The following is a 15,103-nucleotide window of genomic DNA, read 5'->3' as shown; positions in this document are numbered from 1 at the left end:
CAGTCAGCTGCTGTGCTCAGGGGAGAGGAGTTCAGAGAGCAGAGTCCCAGTCAGCTGCTGTGCTGTGCTCAGGGGAGAGGAGTTCAGAGAGCAGAGTCCCAGTCAGCTGCTGTGCTGTGCTCAGGGGAGAGGAGTTCAGAGAGCAGAGTCCCAGTCAGCTGCTGTGCTCAAGGGAGAGGAGTTCAGAGAGCAGAGTCCCAGTCAGCTGCTGTGCTCAGGGGAGAGGAGTTCAGAGAGCAGAGTCCCAGTCAGCTGCTGTGCTGTGCTCAAGGGAGAGGAGTTCAGAGAGCAGAGTCCCAGTCAGCTGCTGTGCTGTGCTCAGGGGAGAGGAGTTCAGAGAACAGAGTCCCAGTCAGCTGCTGTGCTGTGCTCAGGGGAGAAGAGTTCAGAGAACAGAGTCCCAGTCAGCTGCTGTGCTGTGCTCAGGGGAGAGGAGTTCAGAGAGCAGAGTCCCATTCAGCTTCTGTGCTGTGCTCAGGGGAGAGGAGTTCCGAGAGCAGAGTCCCAGTCAGCTGCTGTGCTGTGCTCAGGGGAGAGGAGTTCAGAGAGCAGAGTCCCAGTCAGCTGCTGTGCTGTGCTCAGGGGAGAGGAGTTCCGAGAGCAGAGTCCCAGTCAGCTGCTGTGCTGTGCTCAGGGGAGGAGTTCACAGAGCAGAGTCCCAGTCAGCTGCTGTGCTCAGGGGAGAGGAGTTCAGAGAGCAGAGTCCCAGTCAGCTGCTGTGCTGTGCTCAGGGGAGAGGAGTTCAGAGAGCAGAGTCCCAGTCAGCTGCTGTGCTGTGCTCAGGGGAGAGGAGTTCAGAGAACAGAGTCCCAGTCAGCTGCTGTGCTCAGGGAAGAGGAGTTCAGAGAGCAGAGTCCCAGTCAGCTGCTGTGCTGTGCTCAGGAGAGAGGCGTTCAGAGAGCAGAGTCCCAGTCAGCTGCTGTGCTCAGGGGAGAGGAGTTCAGAGAGCAGTCCCAGTCAGCTGCTGTGCTCAGGGGAGAGGAGTTCCGAGAGCAGAGTCCCAGTCAGCTGCTTTGCTGTGCTCAGGGGAGGAGTTCACAGAGCAGAGTCCCAGTCAGCTGCTGTGCTGTGCTCAGGGGAGAGGAGTTCAGAGAGCAGAGTCCCAGTCAGCTGCTGTGCTCAGGGGGGAGGAGTTCAGAGAGCAGAGTCCCAGTCAGCTGCTGTGCTCAGGGGAGAGGAGTTCAGAGAGCAGAGTCCCAGTCAGCTGCTGTGCTGTGCTCAGGGGAGGAGTTCAGAGAGCAGAGTCCCAGTCAGCTGCTGTGCTCAGGGGAGAGGAGTTCAGAGAGCAGAGTCCCAGTCAGCTGCTGTGCTCAGGGGAGAGGAGTTCAGAGAGCAGAGTCCCAGTCAGCTGCTGTGCTCAGGGGAGAGGAGTTCAGAGAGCAGAGTCCCAGTCAGCTGCTGTGCTGTGCTCAGGGGAGAGGAGTTCAGAGAGCAGAGTCCCAGTCAGCTGCTGTGCTGTGCTCAGGGGAGAGGAGTTCAGAGAGCAGAGTCCCAGTCAGCTGCTGTGCTCAAGGGAGAGGAGTTCAGAGAGCAGAGTCCCAGTCAGCTGCTTTGCTCAGGGGAGAGGAGTTCAGAGAGCAGAGTCCCAGTCAGCTGCTGTGCTGTGCTCAGGGGAGAGGAGTTCAGAGAGCAGAGTCCCAGTCAGCTGCTGTGCTGTGCTCAGGGGAGAGGAGTTCAGAGAACAGAGTCCCAGTCAGCTGCTGTGCTGTGCTCAGGGGAGAAGAGTTCAGAGAACAGAGTCCCAGTCAGCTGCTGTGCTGTGCTCAGGGGAGAGGAGTTCAGAGAGCAGAGTCCCAGTCAGCTGCTGTGCTGTGCTCAGGGGAGAGGAGTTCAGAGAGCAGAGTCCCAGTCAGCTGCTGTGCTCAAGGGAGAGGAGTTCAGAGAGCAGAGTCCCAGTCAGCTGCTTTGCTCAGGGGAGAGGAGTTCAGAGAGCAGAGTCCCAGTCAGCTGCTGTGCTGTGCTCAGGGGAGAGGAGTTCAGAGAGCAGAGTCCCAGTCAGCTGCTGTGCTGTGCTCAGGGGAGAGGAGTTCAGAGAGCAGAGTCCCAGTCAGCTGCTGTGCTGTGCTCAGGGGAGAGGAGTTCCAAGAGCAGAGTCCCAGTCAGCTGCTGTGCTGTGCTCAGGGGAGGAGTTCACAGAGCAGAGTCCCAGTCAGCTGCTGTGCTCAGGGGAGAGGAGTTCAGAGAGCAGAGTCCCAGTCAGCTGCTGTGCTGTGCTCAGGGGAGAGGAGTTCAGAGAGCAGAGTCCCAGTCAGCTGCTGTGCTGTGCTCAGGGGAGAGGAGTTCAGAGAACAGAGTCCCAGTCAGCTGCTGTGCTGTTCTCAGGGGAGGAGTTCAGAGAGCAGAGTCCCAGTCAGCTGCTGTGCTGTTCTCAGGGGAGGAGTTCAGAGAGTAGAGTCCCAGTCAGCTGCTGTGCTGTGCTCAGGGGAGGAGTTCAGAGAGCAGAGTCCACAGTAAGGACAAGAAGTATGTGTGTAGGTTGTGTATTAATGTGTGTCTCTCCTACAGGTCCACAGTAAGGACAAGAAGTATGTGTGTAGGTTGTGTGTTAATGTGTGTCTCTCCTACAGGTCCACAGTAAGGACAAGAAGTATGTGTGTAGGTTGTGTGTTAATGTGTGTCTCTCCTACAGGTCCACAGTAAGGACAAGAAGTATGTGTGTAGGTTGTGTGTTAATGTGTGTCTCTCCTACAGGTCCACAGTAAGGACAAGAAGTATGTGTGTAAGGTTTGCAGTCGGGTCTTCATGTCGGCAGCCAGTGTCGGAATCAAACACGGCTCCCGTCGCCATGGCGTCTGCGCTGACTGTTCCGGGCGGGGCATGGCCGCGTTATTGGACCACAACGGGGAAGTGGGCGGAGACCTCTCCCCAGAGGACGAGCTGTATCCCGGCGACCACCATTTCCCTGATGACCAGACAGAGTGCGACGGTGACGGAGAGGAAGAGATGATGACGGAAGGGGATGGAGAGATAGTAGGAGAGGTGGATGACAAGGGAAGGAAGTGGAAGGATGACTCAGGGATGATGACAGCGGGAGACGGGGCGATGGACAATGACAAGGAGGAGAGCAATGACTCTGTGCCAGAGCGGGTGCAGCACAACGGGAGCGAGAAGGATTTCGGCTGGATCTCTTAGGATCCCATGGGATCATTTAGGATCTTTTGTGGATCTGTTGGAATGTCTCAGGCAGAGACAGCTCTCTTTACCCATGTTCATGGGCAGGCCTTCCTCTGAGTGGGGTATGCGGGCGATACATGACAATGATCTATATTGACAGGTGCCACACACACAAGCTGAGCCCTGTGCTGATGATTGCCATGGAGAGCGATTGAGAGAAGAGAGTCTCTTTCTCCTCACCACCTTTCTGATGCAGTTTCTTTCCTCTTTAGTTTAGTTTTTTTCTTGTTTCTGATGAGGACCAGACCAGAGTCTGTCCATTGGTTTAGTTGTCCACCTATGTCACACTGGGGCCAATGAGGACTTATTAAACGGTCTTGGGTGATGTTGGACTGTGGCCATTTGTGTTCACAGTCGCCATTGACATGACGGATTGTTAACCGTTTGGAAAAATGCTAAGGTGGTGTCTTGTTGCCATGCAGTCCTATTTGGGGACTGTCTATACATTTTTGGGACAATCTTTTATCTATTGCAAAGATGCACGCGTCGGTCATCGGTCGGCACATTGTCTCCTGCAGAGTGAAACTGCCACAGACTTGCACTTTAACGTCAACAAGAATCCTGTCAATGCCCTGTGGTTTACATTTTCAATCTGATTTTTAACTACACAACTTGGTGACCGCACCTACCTTTAAGGATATATTGTATGTCCTCATGACTGTTTTATATATATATATATATATATATATATGGATATTAGTATGCTTGTGCTGTAGTTTGCTGATTATAAAGCCTATGCCTTTCAATGGGTTCTTTCTCCTCCACTTAAGTTACCATGCATTTCTGTTAAGCTGTGGTGAGAATTATGAAAGGTTGAGCAAATGTACATACAAACAAGCCACAGGGATTCTAGTAGACCGAGCAAGAGGGAGCGTTGAAGATAGGGAGAGAAAGGGAGTGTTAGAGACGGGAGGAGAGAGGGAACACTATGCAGGAACATAACCCATCACTCCAGATGTAATTGCTCTCTACTTTCAGAGAGGATATCAACGTTTTTTGGTCGCATACACAGTTTAATAGATGTTATATAGCGGTGCAGCGAAATGCTTATGTTACTAACAGTGCAGTATCCAGATCTCTACTTCAGACATTTACTCCCAGAATGAGAAAGGTTGTCTTGTCTGAGGAAAGGTGAAGAAATGCTTATGTTACTAACAATGATCTCTACTTCAGACATTTACTCCCAGAATGAGAGAGGTTGTCTTGTCTGAGGAAAGGTGAAGAAATGCTTATTTGTGAGAGAGACGGACTACATACACAATGATGACGGGTCAAATCTCATGCCAAAACAATCACACTATAAAACTATTGTACATGTCGCTACATGGCTTACATTGAGTCTCTCCTCCTGACCCATTCTGTCCTTCCATCTCATGTTGTATCTCTTTACTCTTTAAAACCTCTGTTTAGTGATCATTTGTATATTTCACCATCAATACAGAATATGCGCACTTTTACATCTTAGTGGACCTTAAATGATGGCTCATCTTTCTTTTTGGTGAGGACCTGTATTTCAGTTTGTATTTGTAAAGACAAGGTCAGGCTTCTGCTTGAGTCCATCCAGGGAGTGGCCTGTTCTGTTGCGTGGTTTTATGACACTTTCTTTTGTTTGAAAAGGTAATTTATGAAAATCCATGTTTTTGTAGTGGAATTATTATACTATAAAGGCATTCCCTCCACTCTGTCTGATGCCTTCGTGTGGGCACGGTGTGTGGATGCGTTCGTGTGTGCGCACGCATGTGAGATGTGTATTGATTTTTTTCAGATGATTTCCTGTTATTTGACCATTTTGAGTCTTGTGATGATCAGAAGTAAGACTATTGTTGTTATGATTACATTATTAACATTATGATTATTAAGTGCTGGATGCTAAGCATTATTGTGCGTTTTATTTTTGATGTTTTATATCTTGTATAAGGAAATCTTTTACATTTGGCCTTGTTGTGGACAGCGAGCCATGTGGCTTTTCTGACTAGTTATATCAGCCAGTTCTCTGCTTTTCTGATTAGTTATATCAGCCAGTTCTCTGCTTTTCTGATTAGTTATATCAGCCAGTTCTCTGCTTTTCTGATTAGTTTTATCAGCCAGTTCTCTGCTTTTCTGATTAGTTATATCAGCCAGTTCTCTGCTTTTCTGATTAGTTATATCAGCCAGTTCTCTGTTTTTCTGATTAGTTATATCAGCCAGTTCTCTGCTTTTCTGATTAGGTTTATCAGCCAGTTCTCTGTTTTTCTGATTAGTTATATCGTGACAGTTCTCTGGTTTTCTGTTGTATTTGGTTTTTACAGAGAAAAACAAATTAGAGGAAGTTATTCTAAGTTAGCTATGGATCAGAACTTACTGTGTGTACGGTATGGCACATGCGTCTATTATTATATTACTGACATACACTAATTCATTAACATTAGGCCAAAAACAATCTAAGACATTGTATCAAGTGCTTTTGTTTCAATCGTGCGTGTGCAGGTGCAAATATTTTTATTTGGATGTAGTTATTGAGTTTATTTTTCAGTTTGTATACATATGGTATACTTGTATATGAAGAGCGTTGTGACCTGCTAGTCTAGACCTGCTGGAGATCGCATCTTTAACCCCTCTTTTCTTTACTGGTCTTGTTGCCCTGGTTTCCAAAGGTGTGTTCTACTGTATATCCTAAACATAAGCCCAATCCCAAGTCTACCCCTGGCCCCAACCCCTATATACTTTTTGTAGGTCTGAAATGATCGGACTGGTGTACATATTATATATTTCAACTTAGCCTATCAAAGGGCAAGGTCCTTCCAGACCTACAAGACATGTTTTGGAGTGCCTGGATGCTACAAGGTACAGGAACAGAGTGAGCCACAATGTTGGCTCTGGGAATTGGAGTTGGTTTGCCGGAGGTGGTTGCAAACATACCATCTGCCACACTTCCATTTTTCCATCTGTCCCAATGCTAAACACCGTATCCAACGAACATCTGTCCCAATGCCTAACACCGTATCCAACGAACACTCCTCTGCTGTCTGTTTGATTTCACTGGTTGGAAATGCCTTCTCCATGTGTGGTGACGAGCTTTATTCAAGTTGCATTATTTTAATTTGACCCATCCATCAGCAATCTCTAATCTGTTGACGTTTTCAGAAAGGAAACAAATGACGTTGGGTGGATATGTTGAATGTTAATGGCTGAATATAATGGGATTGTCCAGAAGTGTATTTGGAAGTAGTGCAGTATCAGTGATATTTCTCTGTCATCCACCCAGTGCTTTTCCAGTCCAGACTCCTGTGAACACAGGTATTTTTACCCACTTTAGTTCTCTTCTCATCATCACCTGCCTGTGTCTTCTTCTTCCTTGTCTTGGGTTGTAATTCAGGAAATATTTGCCATCCAATCCCCTCAACAATGTGCCTCGATCTGTTTTACCGGCGTGTGCGTGGGTGTGCCTGCACGGGTGTGTGTGTGGGTGTGCCTGCATGGGTGTGTGTGTGTTTCAAGAGAAACGGAAATCATATATTTTATCTCAATCACAGGTGCAAAAAGTTGAGACAAAAAAAATGCAGCTATGTGTTTCTGTTTCTGAATCCTTTGTGGTTTTATGGTCTAAACTGCACGTCTCTGTTCATTTGTCATACCAAAGTCTCTAACATCCGCACACAGGTCATTTCACACCAGGAACAACTGGAGCTGTCAGAAGATGAATATGGCGATTCCTTTCTTAGACGTGTACAAAACTCAAATCTTGATTTAGCCTGTATAGCTTGATTCATATGTGCAAATCACAAAGCCATAGACATGGTGATATGAAGAGTATACTATATTTCAAAATTCTTACTTTTTATTTTCGACTCTGTTCTTTACTAAGAGTGATGTGTTCATAAATTGATATTACTATTATATATTATTTATTTTCTCTCATGTTTCGCAAGGTGTCTTTCATTTGTAAAGTGAGATGCTTGAAGCTTTACGGTTCTGTTTGGGAATTTTGTTCAATATGATACTGACTTTATGTTGATTATATCATAAACCTGTGTTTGTAACGAAGATGTGTTGAGTAATCAATACCTTGTTCTGTTTGGGAGGATTCAAGTGGGAAGATTTTCTGTATAGTGCTGATCCCTTGATTGTTTTTATAGCCAAACATGAACTTCCCTAGCGTCCTGTTGTGAGGGCTAGCCTAAAGGGCTAACCCAGGCCTCGTTCTAACTTAATGTTTAGTGGAAATTAGCTTGACTATTATTTGCAAAACAAATCCGTCTCAATAAATTTGGAAATTGCTGCTGAAAATAAGTTGTGTGTTGTACATTTTGTGTTCATGTCAAACTCCAATGTATGGTTTCTACGTCAGTAATACACCCGTTCTTCACGAGGGAAAAGGAGGCTTTACAACAATGAAGGGTGAGGTTGCCCCTACATGCTGATCTTGGGTTAGTTTCACATTTTCCCCATTGATGGCCAAGGTTAGAATTAGGGGAGGGAAGCTGATCCTAGATCTGTACCTAGCAGAAACTTCATCCCGGATCTTGTGACACACACACACCACGGGAGAAATGTGGTGTAGATATTGGGAGGACGAACATTAGGCCTCGTTCTAACTTAATGTTTAGTGGAAATTAGCTTGACTATTATTTACTCCCCCATTTTTTTGATGACATTTAAAAATGCATTTCCTGAAATTCTACACAGTTTGACATATTATGCCTCTCTTGATGGGTATTCTGAGGGTGTAATATGTGAAGGGATATTTTGAAAACACTACAAGTGGGAGGATAAATTAAGGATAAGTTATAAGGATAAGTTATGAGTTGCATTATAATGATGCACACATGCATATTTATTTATATTAAAAAGACACAAAATATGAGTTACATTATAATGATGCACACATGCATATTTATTTATATTAAAAAGACACAAAAGATGAAGACAGAGTACTATTATAATGGTGCACATGAATATTTACATAGGATATCATCTACTAAGTTGATCATACATTGACTATCACGTTTCCATAGTATACAGGTGGAAGACATATACTTGGAGATATACCTTACAGTCTAACAAACAGCTGTCATTTAAGACAATAGTTAAAGGTGGCTTTTAGATATTTAACTTAATAGTAAATAAATATGGTCACTGACACACCTAAAGGTTCAGTGTGGTCTGAGTTGAACTAAAGACTGGCCATGAACAGTTCTTGTCCTGACGTTGCTTCCAGAGGCAGTTTGGAACTCGGTAGTGAGTGTTGCAGCCGAGGACAGGTGATCTTCAGCACTTGGCGGTCCCGTTCTGTGAGCTTGTGTGGCCTACCACTTCGCGGCTGAGCTGTTGTTTCGCCAAGACATAACCAAATCTACTAGTTTGAAGTGGTGTCTACATACTATATATAGTGTATGTTCCTGTATTTGTAGCTGTTTAAGTATAGAGAAGACACTGTGAACCGTACATGCTTGGGAATTTGTTTCATGCTGCTACAGTGCCATTAACAGCATCTGTACGTTGTTAGTGTGGAACTGGAATGTCATGTGATATGTATAGGCCTTTTACTGTGATCCACCATACCTGTATTCTAATTGGCTCCTGTATTAGAGCAAGAGCTTCTGGGTAGAAGATCAGTCCGGGCTGCCATGATGTAGCGTCTGGGGGTGCCACTATTCCCCCTCGCCTTAATATTTATTTTATATCCCCTTATGAACACAGTCTCATCCTTAAAGTTGACAGTTTAATGCACATTGTGTCAGGCCTACAACCCACAGCCTTACATTAGCTTAAAGTTTTTATTTATTTGTTTATCCCTTATTTTACCAGGTAAGTTGACTGGGAACACGTTCTCATTTGCAGCAATGCCCTGGGCATACAATAGTTACAGGGGAGAGGAGAAGAATGAGTCAAATGTAAACTGGGGATTATTAGGTGACAGTGATGGTTTGAGGGCCAGATTGGGAATTTTGCCAGAACACCAGGGTTAACACTCCTACTCTTACAATAAGTGCCATGGGACCTTTAGTGACCTCAGAGAGTCAGGACACCCGTTTAACGTCCCATCCGAAAGACTGCACCCTACACAGGGCAGTGTCCCCCATCACTGCCCTGGGGCATTGGAATATTTTTTAGACCAGAGGAAAGAGTGGCTCCTACTGGTCCTCCAACACCACTTCCAGCAGCATCTGGTCTCCCATCCCGGGACTGACCAAGACCAACCCTGCTTAGCTTCAGAAGCAAGCCAGTAGTGGTATGCAGGGTGGTTACAGACATATGTATGGTTACTGGTTACAAGCTGTCAGGTTGGATGGGGAGTGTCGCTGCACAGCTATTTTCAGGTCTCTCCAGAAATGTTCGATCGGGTTCAAGTCCGGGCACTGGCTAGGCCACTCAAGAGAATCAATCAGAGAATTGTCCCCAAGCCACTCCTGCATTGTCTTGGCTGTGTGCTTAGGGTCGTTGTCATGTTGGAAGGTGAACCTTCACCCCAGTCTGAGTTTGTGAGTGCTATGGAGCATATTTTAATCAGGGATCTCTCTGTACTTTGCTGCATTCATCTTTCCCTCGATCCTAACTAGTCTCTCAGTCCCTGCTGCTGAAAAACATACCCACAGCATGATGCTGCCACCCCCATGCTTCACCGTAGGGATGGTGCCAGGTTTCCTCCAGACGTGACTCTTGGAATTCAGGCCAAAGAGTTCAATCTTGGTTTCATCAGACCAGACAATCTTGTTTCTCATGGTCTGAGAGTCTTTAGGTGCCTATTGGCAAACTCCAAGAGGGCCGTCAAGTGCCTTTTACTGAGGATTGGCATCTGTCTGGCCACTCTACCATAAAGGCATGATTGGTGGAGTGCTGCAGAGATGGTTGTCCTTCTGGAAGGTTCTCCCATCTCCACAGAGGAACTCTGGAGCTCTGTCAGAGTGACCATTGGGTTCTCGGTCACCTACCTGACCAAGGCCCTTCTCCCCCGATTGCTCAGTTTAGCCGGGTGGCCATCTCTAGGAAGATTCTTGGTGATTCCAAACTTCTTCCATTTAAGAATGATGGAGACACTGTGTTTTTTAGGACCTTTATTGCTGCAGATATTTTTTGTTACCCTTCCCCAGATCTGTGCCTCAACACAATTCTGTTTCAGAGCTCTACGGACAATTCCTTCGACCTCATCGCTTCGTTTTTGATCTGACATGCACTGTCAACTGTGTGACCTTGTATAAACAGGTACAGTTGAAGTCTGAAGTTCACATACACTTAGGTTGGAGTCATTAAAACCCAGTTTTCAAGCAGTACACACATTTCTTGTTAACAAACTATAGTTTTGGCAACTCGGTTAGCACATGTACTTTGTGCATGACATAAGTCATTGTTCCAACAATTGTTTACAGACAGATTATTTCACATATAATTGACTGTGTTACAATTCCAGTGGGTTAGAAGTTTACATACACTAAGTTGACTATGCTTTAAAAAAGATTTAAAAATTCCAGAAAAATGATGTCATGGCTTTAGAAGCTTCAGAGTCAATTGGAGGTGTACCTGTGGATGTATTTCAAGGCCTACCTTCAAACTCAGTGCCTCTTTGCTTGACATCATGGGAAAATCAAAATAAATCAGCCAACAAAAGAATTGTAGACCTCCACAAGACTGGTTCATCCTTGGGAGCAATTTCCAAACGCCTAAAGGTACCACGTTCATCTATACAAACAATAGTACGCAAGTATAAACACCATGGGACCTCGCAGCCGTCATACCGCTCAGGAAGAAGATGCGTTCTGTCTCCTCGAGATGAACGTACATTGGTGCAAAAAGTGCAAATCAATCCCAGAACAACAGCAAAGGACCTTGTGAAGATGCTGGAGGAAGCAGGTACAAAATTATCTATATCCACAGTAAAACGAGTCCTATATCGACATAACCTGACAGGCTGCTCAGGAAGGAAGAAGCCACTGCTCCAAAACCGCCATAAAAAAGCCAGACTACGGTTTGCAACTGCACATGGGGACAGAGATCGTACTTTTTGGAGAAATGTCCTCTGGTCTGATGAAACAGAAATAGAACTGTTTGGCCATAATGACCATCGTTATGTTTGGAGGAAAAAGGGGGAGGGTTAGGGTTAGGGTTAGAACTCCATCCCAACCATCCCAACCAAGAACTCCATCCCAACCATGAAGCACGGGGGTGGCAGCATCATGCTGTGGGGGTGCTTTGCTGCAGGAGGGACTGGTGCACTTCACAAAATAGATGGCATCATGACGGAGGAAACTTATCAAATCAAATCAAATTTATTTATATAGCCCTTCGTACATCAGCTGATATCTCAAAGTGCTGTACAGAAACCCAGCCTAAAACCCCAAATAGCAAGCAATGCAGGTGTAGAAGCACGGTGGCTAGGAAAAACTCCCTAGAAAGGCCAAAACCTAGGAAGAAACCTAGAGAGGAACCAGGCTATGTGGGGTGGCCAGTCCTCTTCTGGCTGTGCCGGGTGGAGATTATAACAGAACATGGCCAAGATGTTCAAATGTTCATAAATGACCAGCATGGTCGAATAATAATAAGGCAGAACAGTTAAAACTGGAGCAGCAGCACGGTCAGGTGGACTGGGGACAGCAAGGAGTCATCATGTCAGGTAGTCCTGGGGCATGGTCCTAGGGCTCAGGTCAGTTGAAACTGGAGCAGCAGCACGACCAGGTGGACTGGGGACAGCAAGGAGTCATCATGTCAGGTAGTCCTGGGGCATGGTCCTAGGGCTCAGGTCCTCCGAGAGAGAGAAAGAAAGAGAGAATTAGAGAGAGCATACTTAAATTCACACAGGACACCAGATAGGACAGGAGAAGTACTACAGATATAACAAACTGACCCTAGACCCCCGACACATAAACTACTGCAGCATAAATACTGGAGGCTGAGACAGGAGGGGTCAGGAGACACTGTGGCCCCATCCGATGACACACCCGGGCAGGGCCAAACAGGAAGGGTATAACCCCACCCACTTTGCCAAAGCACAGCCCCCACACCACTAGAGGGATATCTTCAACCACCAACTTACCATCCTGAGACAAGGCAGAGTATAGCCCACAAAGATCTCCGCCACGGCACAACCCAAGGGGTAGAAACATCTCAAGGATGATCAATGGAAACAGGATGCACCTGAGCTCAATTTCGAGTCTCATATCAAAGGGTCTGAATACTTAGGTAAATACGTTTTTTGAAATTTAATACATTTGCAGAAAATTTCAAATAATCTGTTTTTGTTTTGTTATTATGGGGTATTGTGTAAAGATTGAAGAGAAATTATATTTATTTGATCCATTTTAGAACAAGGCTGTAAACTAAATGTGGAGATCTGAAAACTTGTAGATACATTTTACACATTTTGTTACGTTCTAAAATTGATTAAATGAAATGTTTTCCTCATAAAACTACACACAATACGCAACATGCAACAATGTCAACAAATTTACTGAGTTATAGTTCATATAAGAGCATCAGTAGTTGAAATAAATTCATTACGCCCTAATCTATGGATTTCACATGACTTGGCAGGGTCGTAGCCATGCGTGGGCCTGGGAGGGCATAGGCCCACCCACTGGGAAGCCAGGCCAAGCCAATCAGAATGAGATTTTCCCCACAAAATGCTTTATTACCGACAGATATACTCCTCGGTTTCATCAGCTGTCTTTTTGGAGGGTCTCAGACGATCCCACATGTAAAAAAGCCGGATGTGGAAGTCCTGAGCTGGCGTGGTTACATGTGGTCTCTGGTTGGAGGCCGCTTACGGTAGAGAATTTCAATTCAAATTCTCTGGCAAAGGCTCTGGTGAACATTCCTTCAGTCAGCATGACATTTATTGTCCACAGCACCTGTGTAATGACCATGATGTTTAATCAGAATCTAGATATGCCACACCTGTCAGGTGGAAGGATTATCTTGGCAAAGGAGAAATGCTCACTAACAGGGATGTAAACAAATTTGTGCACCAAATCGGAGCGAAATAAGCTTTTTGTGTGTATGGTAAAATTCATGGAATCATGAAACATTGGACCAACAGTTTACATGTTGCGTTCGGCCAACAATCTAAAGTGTAATACATACACGCATACAAATACTCAGGCCAGGTTAGCTAAACATGGTAGCTAGCTTGACTTTATATATTTTTCAAATACTCAGGCCAGGTTAGCTAAACATGGTAGCTAGCTTGACTTTATATATTTTTCAAATACTCAGGCCAGGTTAGCTAAACATGGTAGCTAGCTTGACTTTGTATTTTTTTTCAAATACTCAGGCCAGGTTAGCTAAACATGGTAGCTAGCTTGACTTTATATATTTTTCAAATACTCAGGCCAGGTTAGCTAAACATGGTAGCTAGCTAGTTAAGTCAAATCGAATCTGGTATCAGGATAAATATGATAATGAGTCACCGATTGTATACTATGTATAAGTGGTAAATGAAAATACTGTATGGGTTATTGAACATATATTTCACAGTGGTTTAGTTGGTACAATGATTCTCTACATTTGCTATGCTTGTCTTGTCACATAAACTGAAATTAGGTGAACTATTAGAATTTTTGAAATGGTGGAGCAATTGCTGCACCTTTAACTTACATAAAGCTACATTTAAGAGCTAACTGTATGGTCTGGTCTGATTAAAGGGACTTATGTAAATTATATACACCCATTGATTCTTGCAAAGAAGAGTTTACAGAAGGAACGTCAAAGTTTCATACTCTAGTCTAGAATGCCTGGTTAAACCTTTATTGTGTGAATATATGAAGTGATGCACGTCCCTTTGTTGATTAACATATATATTAACTGGAGTTTTTGATTCCCCCGTTTGACACCCACAAGGGTGTCACTCATTATCCTTTATTTCAGCGGTCCCATCATAGTAATATGTTAATAGCATTTCATGAAAATAATAAAAAGTTTATTATTAATAAAACATTATTTAATTCTTATTATTTTTAACAGAAAAACAGAAAAGAAAAATGAACCAAGAAAAATTGAAAAAAAATCAACAAATGATATATGCTTTTGTCTCCCCCTTTTGACACCCATAAAGGGTGTCACTTGTCAAAAACAGGATAAAACCTTATTGTTTATTGACATGTAAGATATAGGATAAAACTTTGGTCATGGAAAACAGAGTAAAGCAGAGCAAAGCATTATTATAAACCATCTGGTCCTCTCAGCTACTCCTATCCTGTACCAGGTGGGCTCCTTGCCACCCAGGGACTCTAAACCTTCACATAAGAGAGGACAAGTTATATTGTACACATTATGTATTTAAGAAGTTATCATTCCACAACCTCACCCACAGCAAACCAGGGGTCATCCTCAGTCAGCCCCATCTTTCTCCGGAAGTTAGATTCCGTATCTGCATCTCCTTCAGGAGCATCAAGCAAGGGCATCATACCTGAAGCCTGTACCACATCTGTAACAGACTTCTTCAAACAAGGTATGATGCAAGCAGCACAACACATCAATAACAAAAATACAAGAATTAGGGTCAGAAATCCAGTAACCTCCATACTAGTGTATTTACCAAACCAGGCTCCCAACCAAGAGAACAGTCCAGACTCCTCCACCTCTGCCATGGTCCTCATCTCAGCAGATAGTGCATCAAGCCCACTAAGGGCCTTAGATATACTACCAAGTCTATTCTGTCTGGCAACCCTAGATGTGGCCTCCAGCTGTTCAGACATACCAGTGAGTGCTTCACGGGAGTAATTCACAAAACGCTGTTGATTATAGTAGATATAATTAATCCATGCAGTCTGTCTTGCATCCACTATGGCTGGACCTATAATAGGTATTAAGTGCCAGAGTCCGTCATTCCTACCCAATGCCAGAAATTCATGAGAAACCCCAACAGGCACCCCCAACAGGTTAGTGTGTACAGTGCCTTGCGAAAGTATTCCGGCCCCTTGAACTTTGCGACCTTTTGCCACATTTCAGGCTTCAAACA

At 44.7% G+C, this 15,103-nt stretch overlaps 1 protein-coding gene across 1 annotated transcript in view; it reads left to right on the top strand.

Moving 5' to 3' along the window:
- The window catches only part of zbtb46 (zinc finger and BTB domain containing 46), a 233,872-nt gene extending 226,432 nt beyond the window's left edge, over positions 1 to 7,440 (top strand). The window contains exon 6 of the mRNA XM_021588887.2: positions 2,692 to 7,440. Within this exon, the coding sequence (XP_021444562.1) occupies positions 2,692 to 3,132 (441 nt within the window). The 3' untranslated portion in view covers positions 3,133 to 7,440. The remainder of the gene's footprint in view (positions 1 to 2,691) is intronic.
- The last annotated feature ends 7,663 nt before the right edge of the window (positions 7,441 to 15,103 follow it).

Source organism: Oncorhynchus mykiss, chromosome 28 (genome assembly GCF_013265735.2).
Source record: "Oncorhynchus mykiss isolate Arlee chromosome 28, USDA_OmykA_1.1, whole genome shotgun sequence".
NCBI classification, from domain to species: domain Eukaryota; kingdom Metazoa; phylum Chordata; class Actinopteri; order Salmoniformes; family Salmonidae; genus Oncorhynchus; species Oncorhynchus mykiss.
Note: the sequence above shows the minus strand (reverse complement) of the source record. Positions and strands in the feature narration are given on the sequence as shown.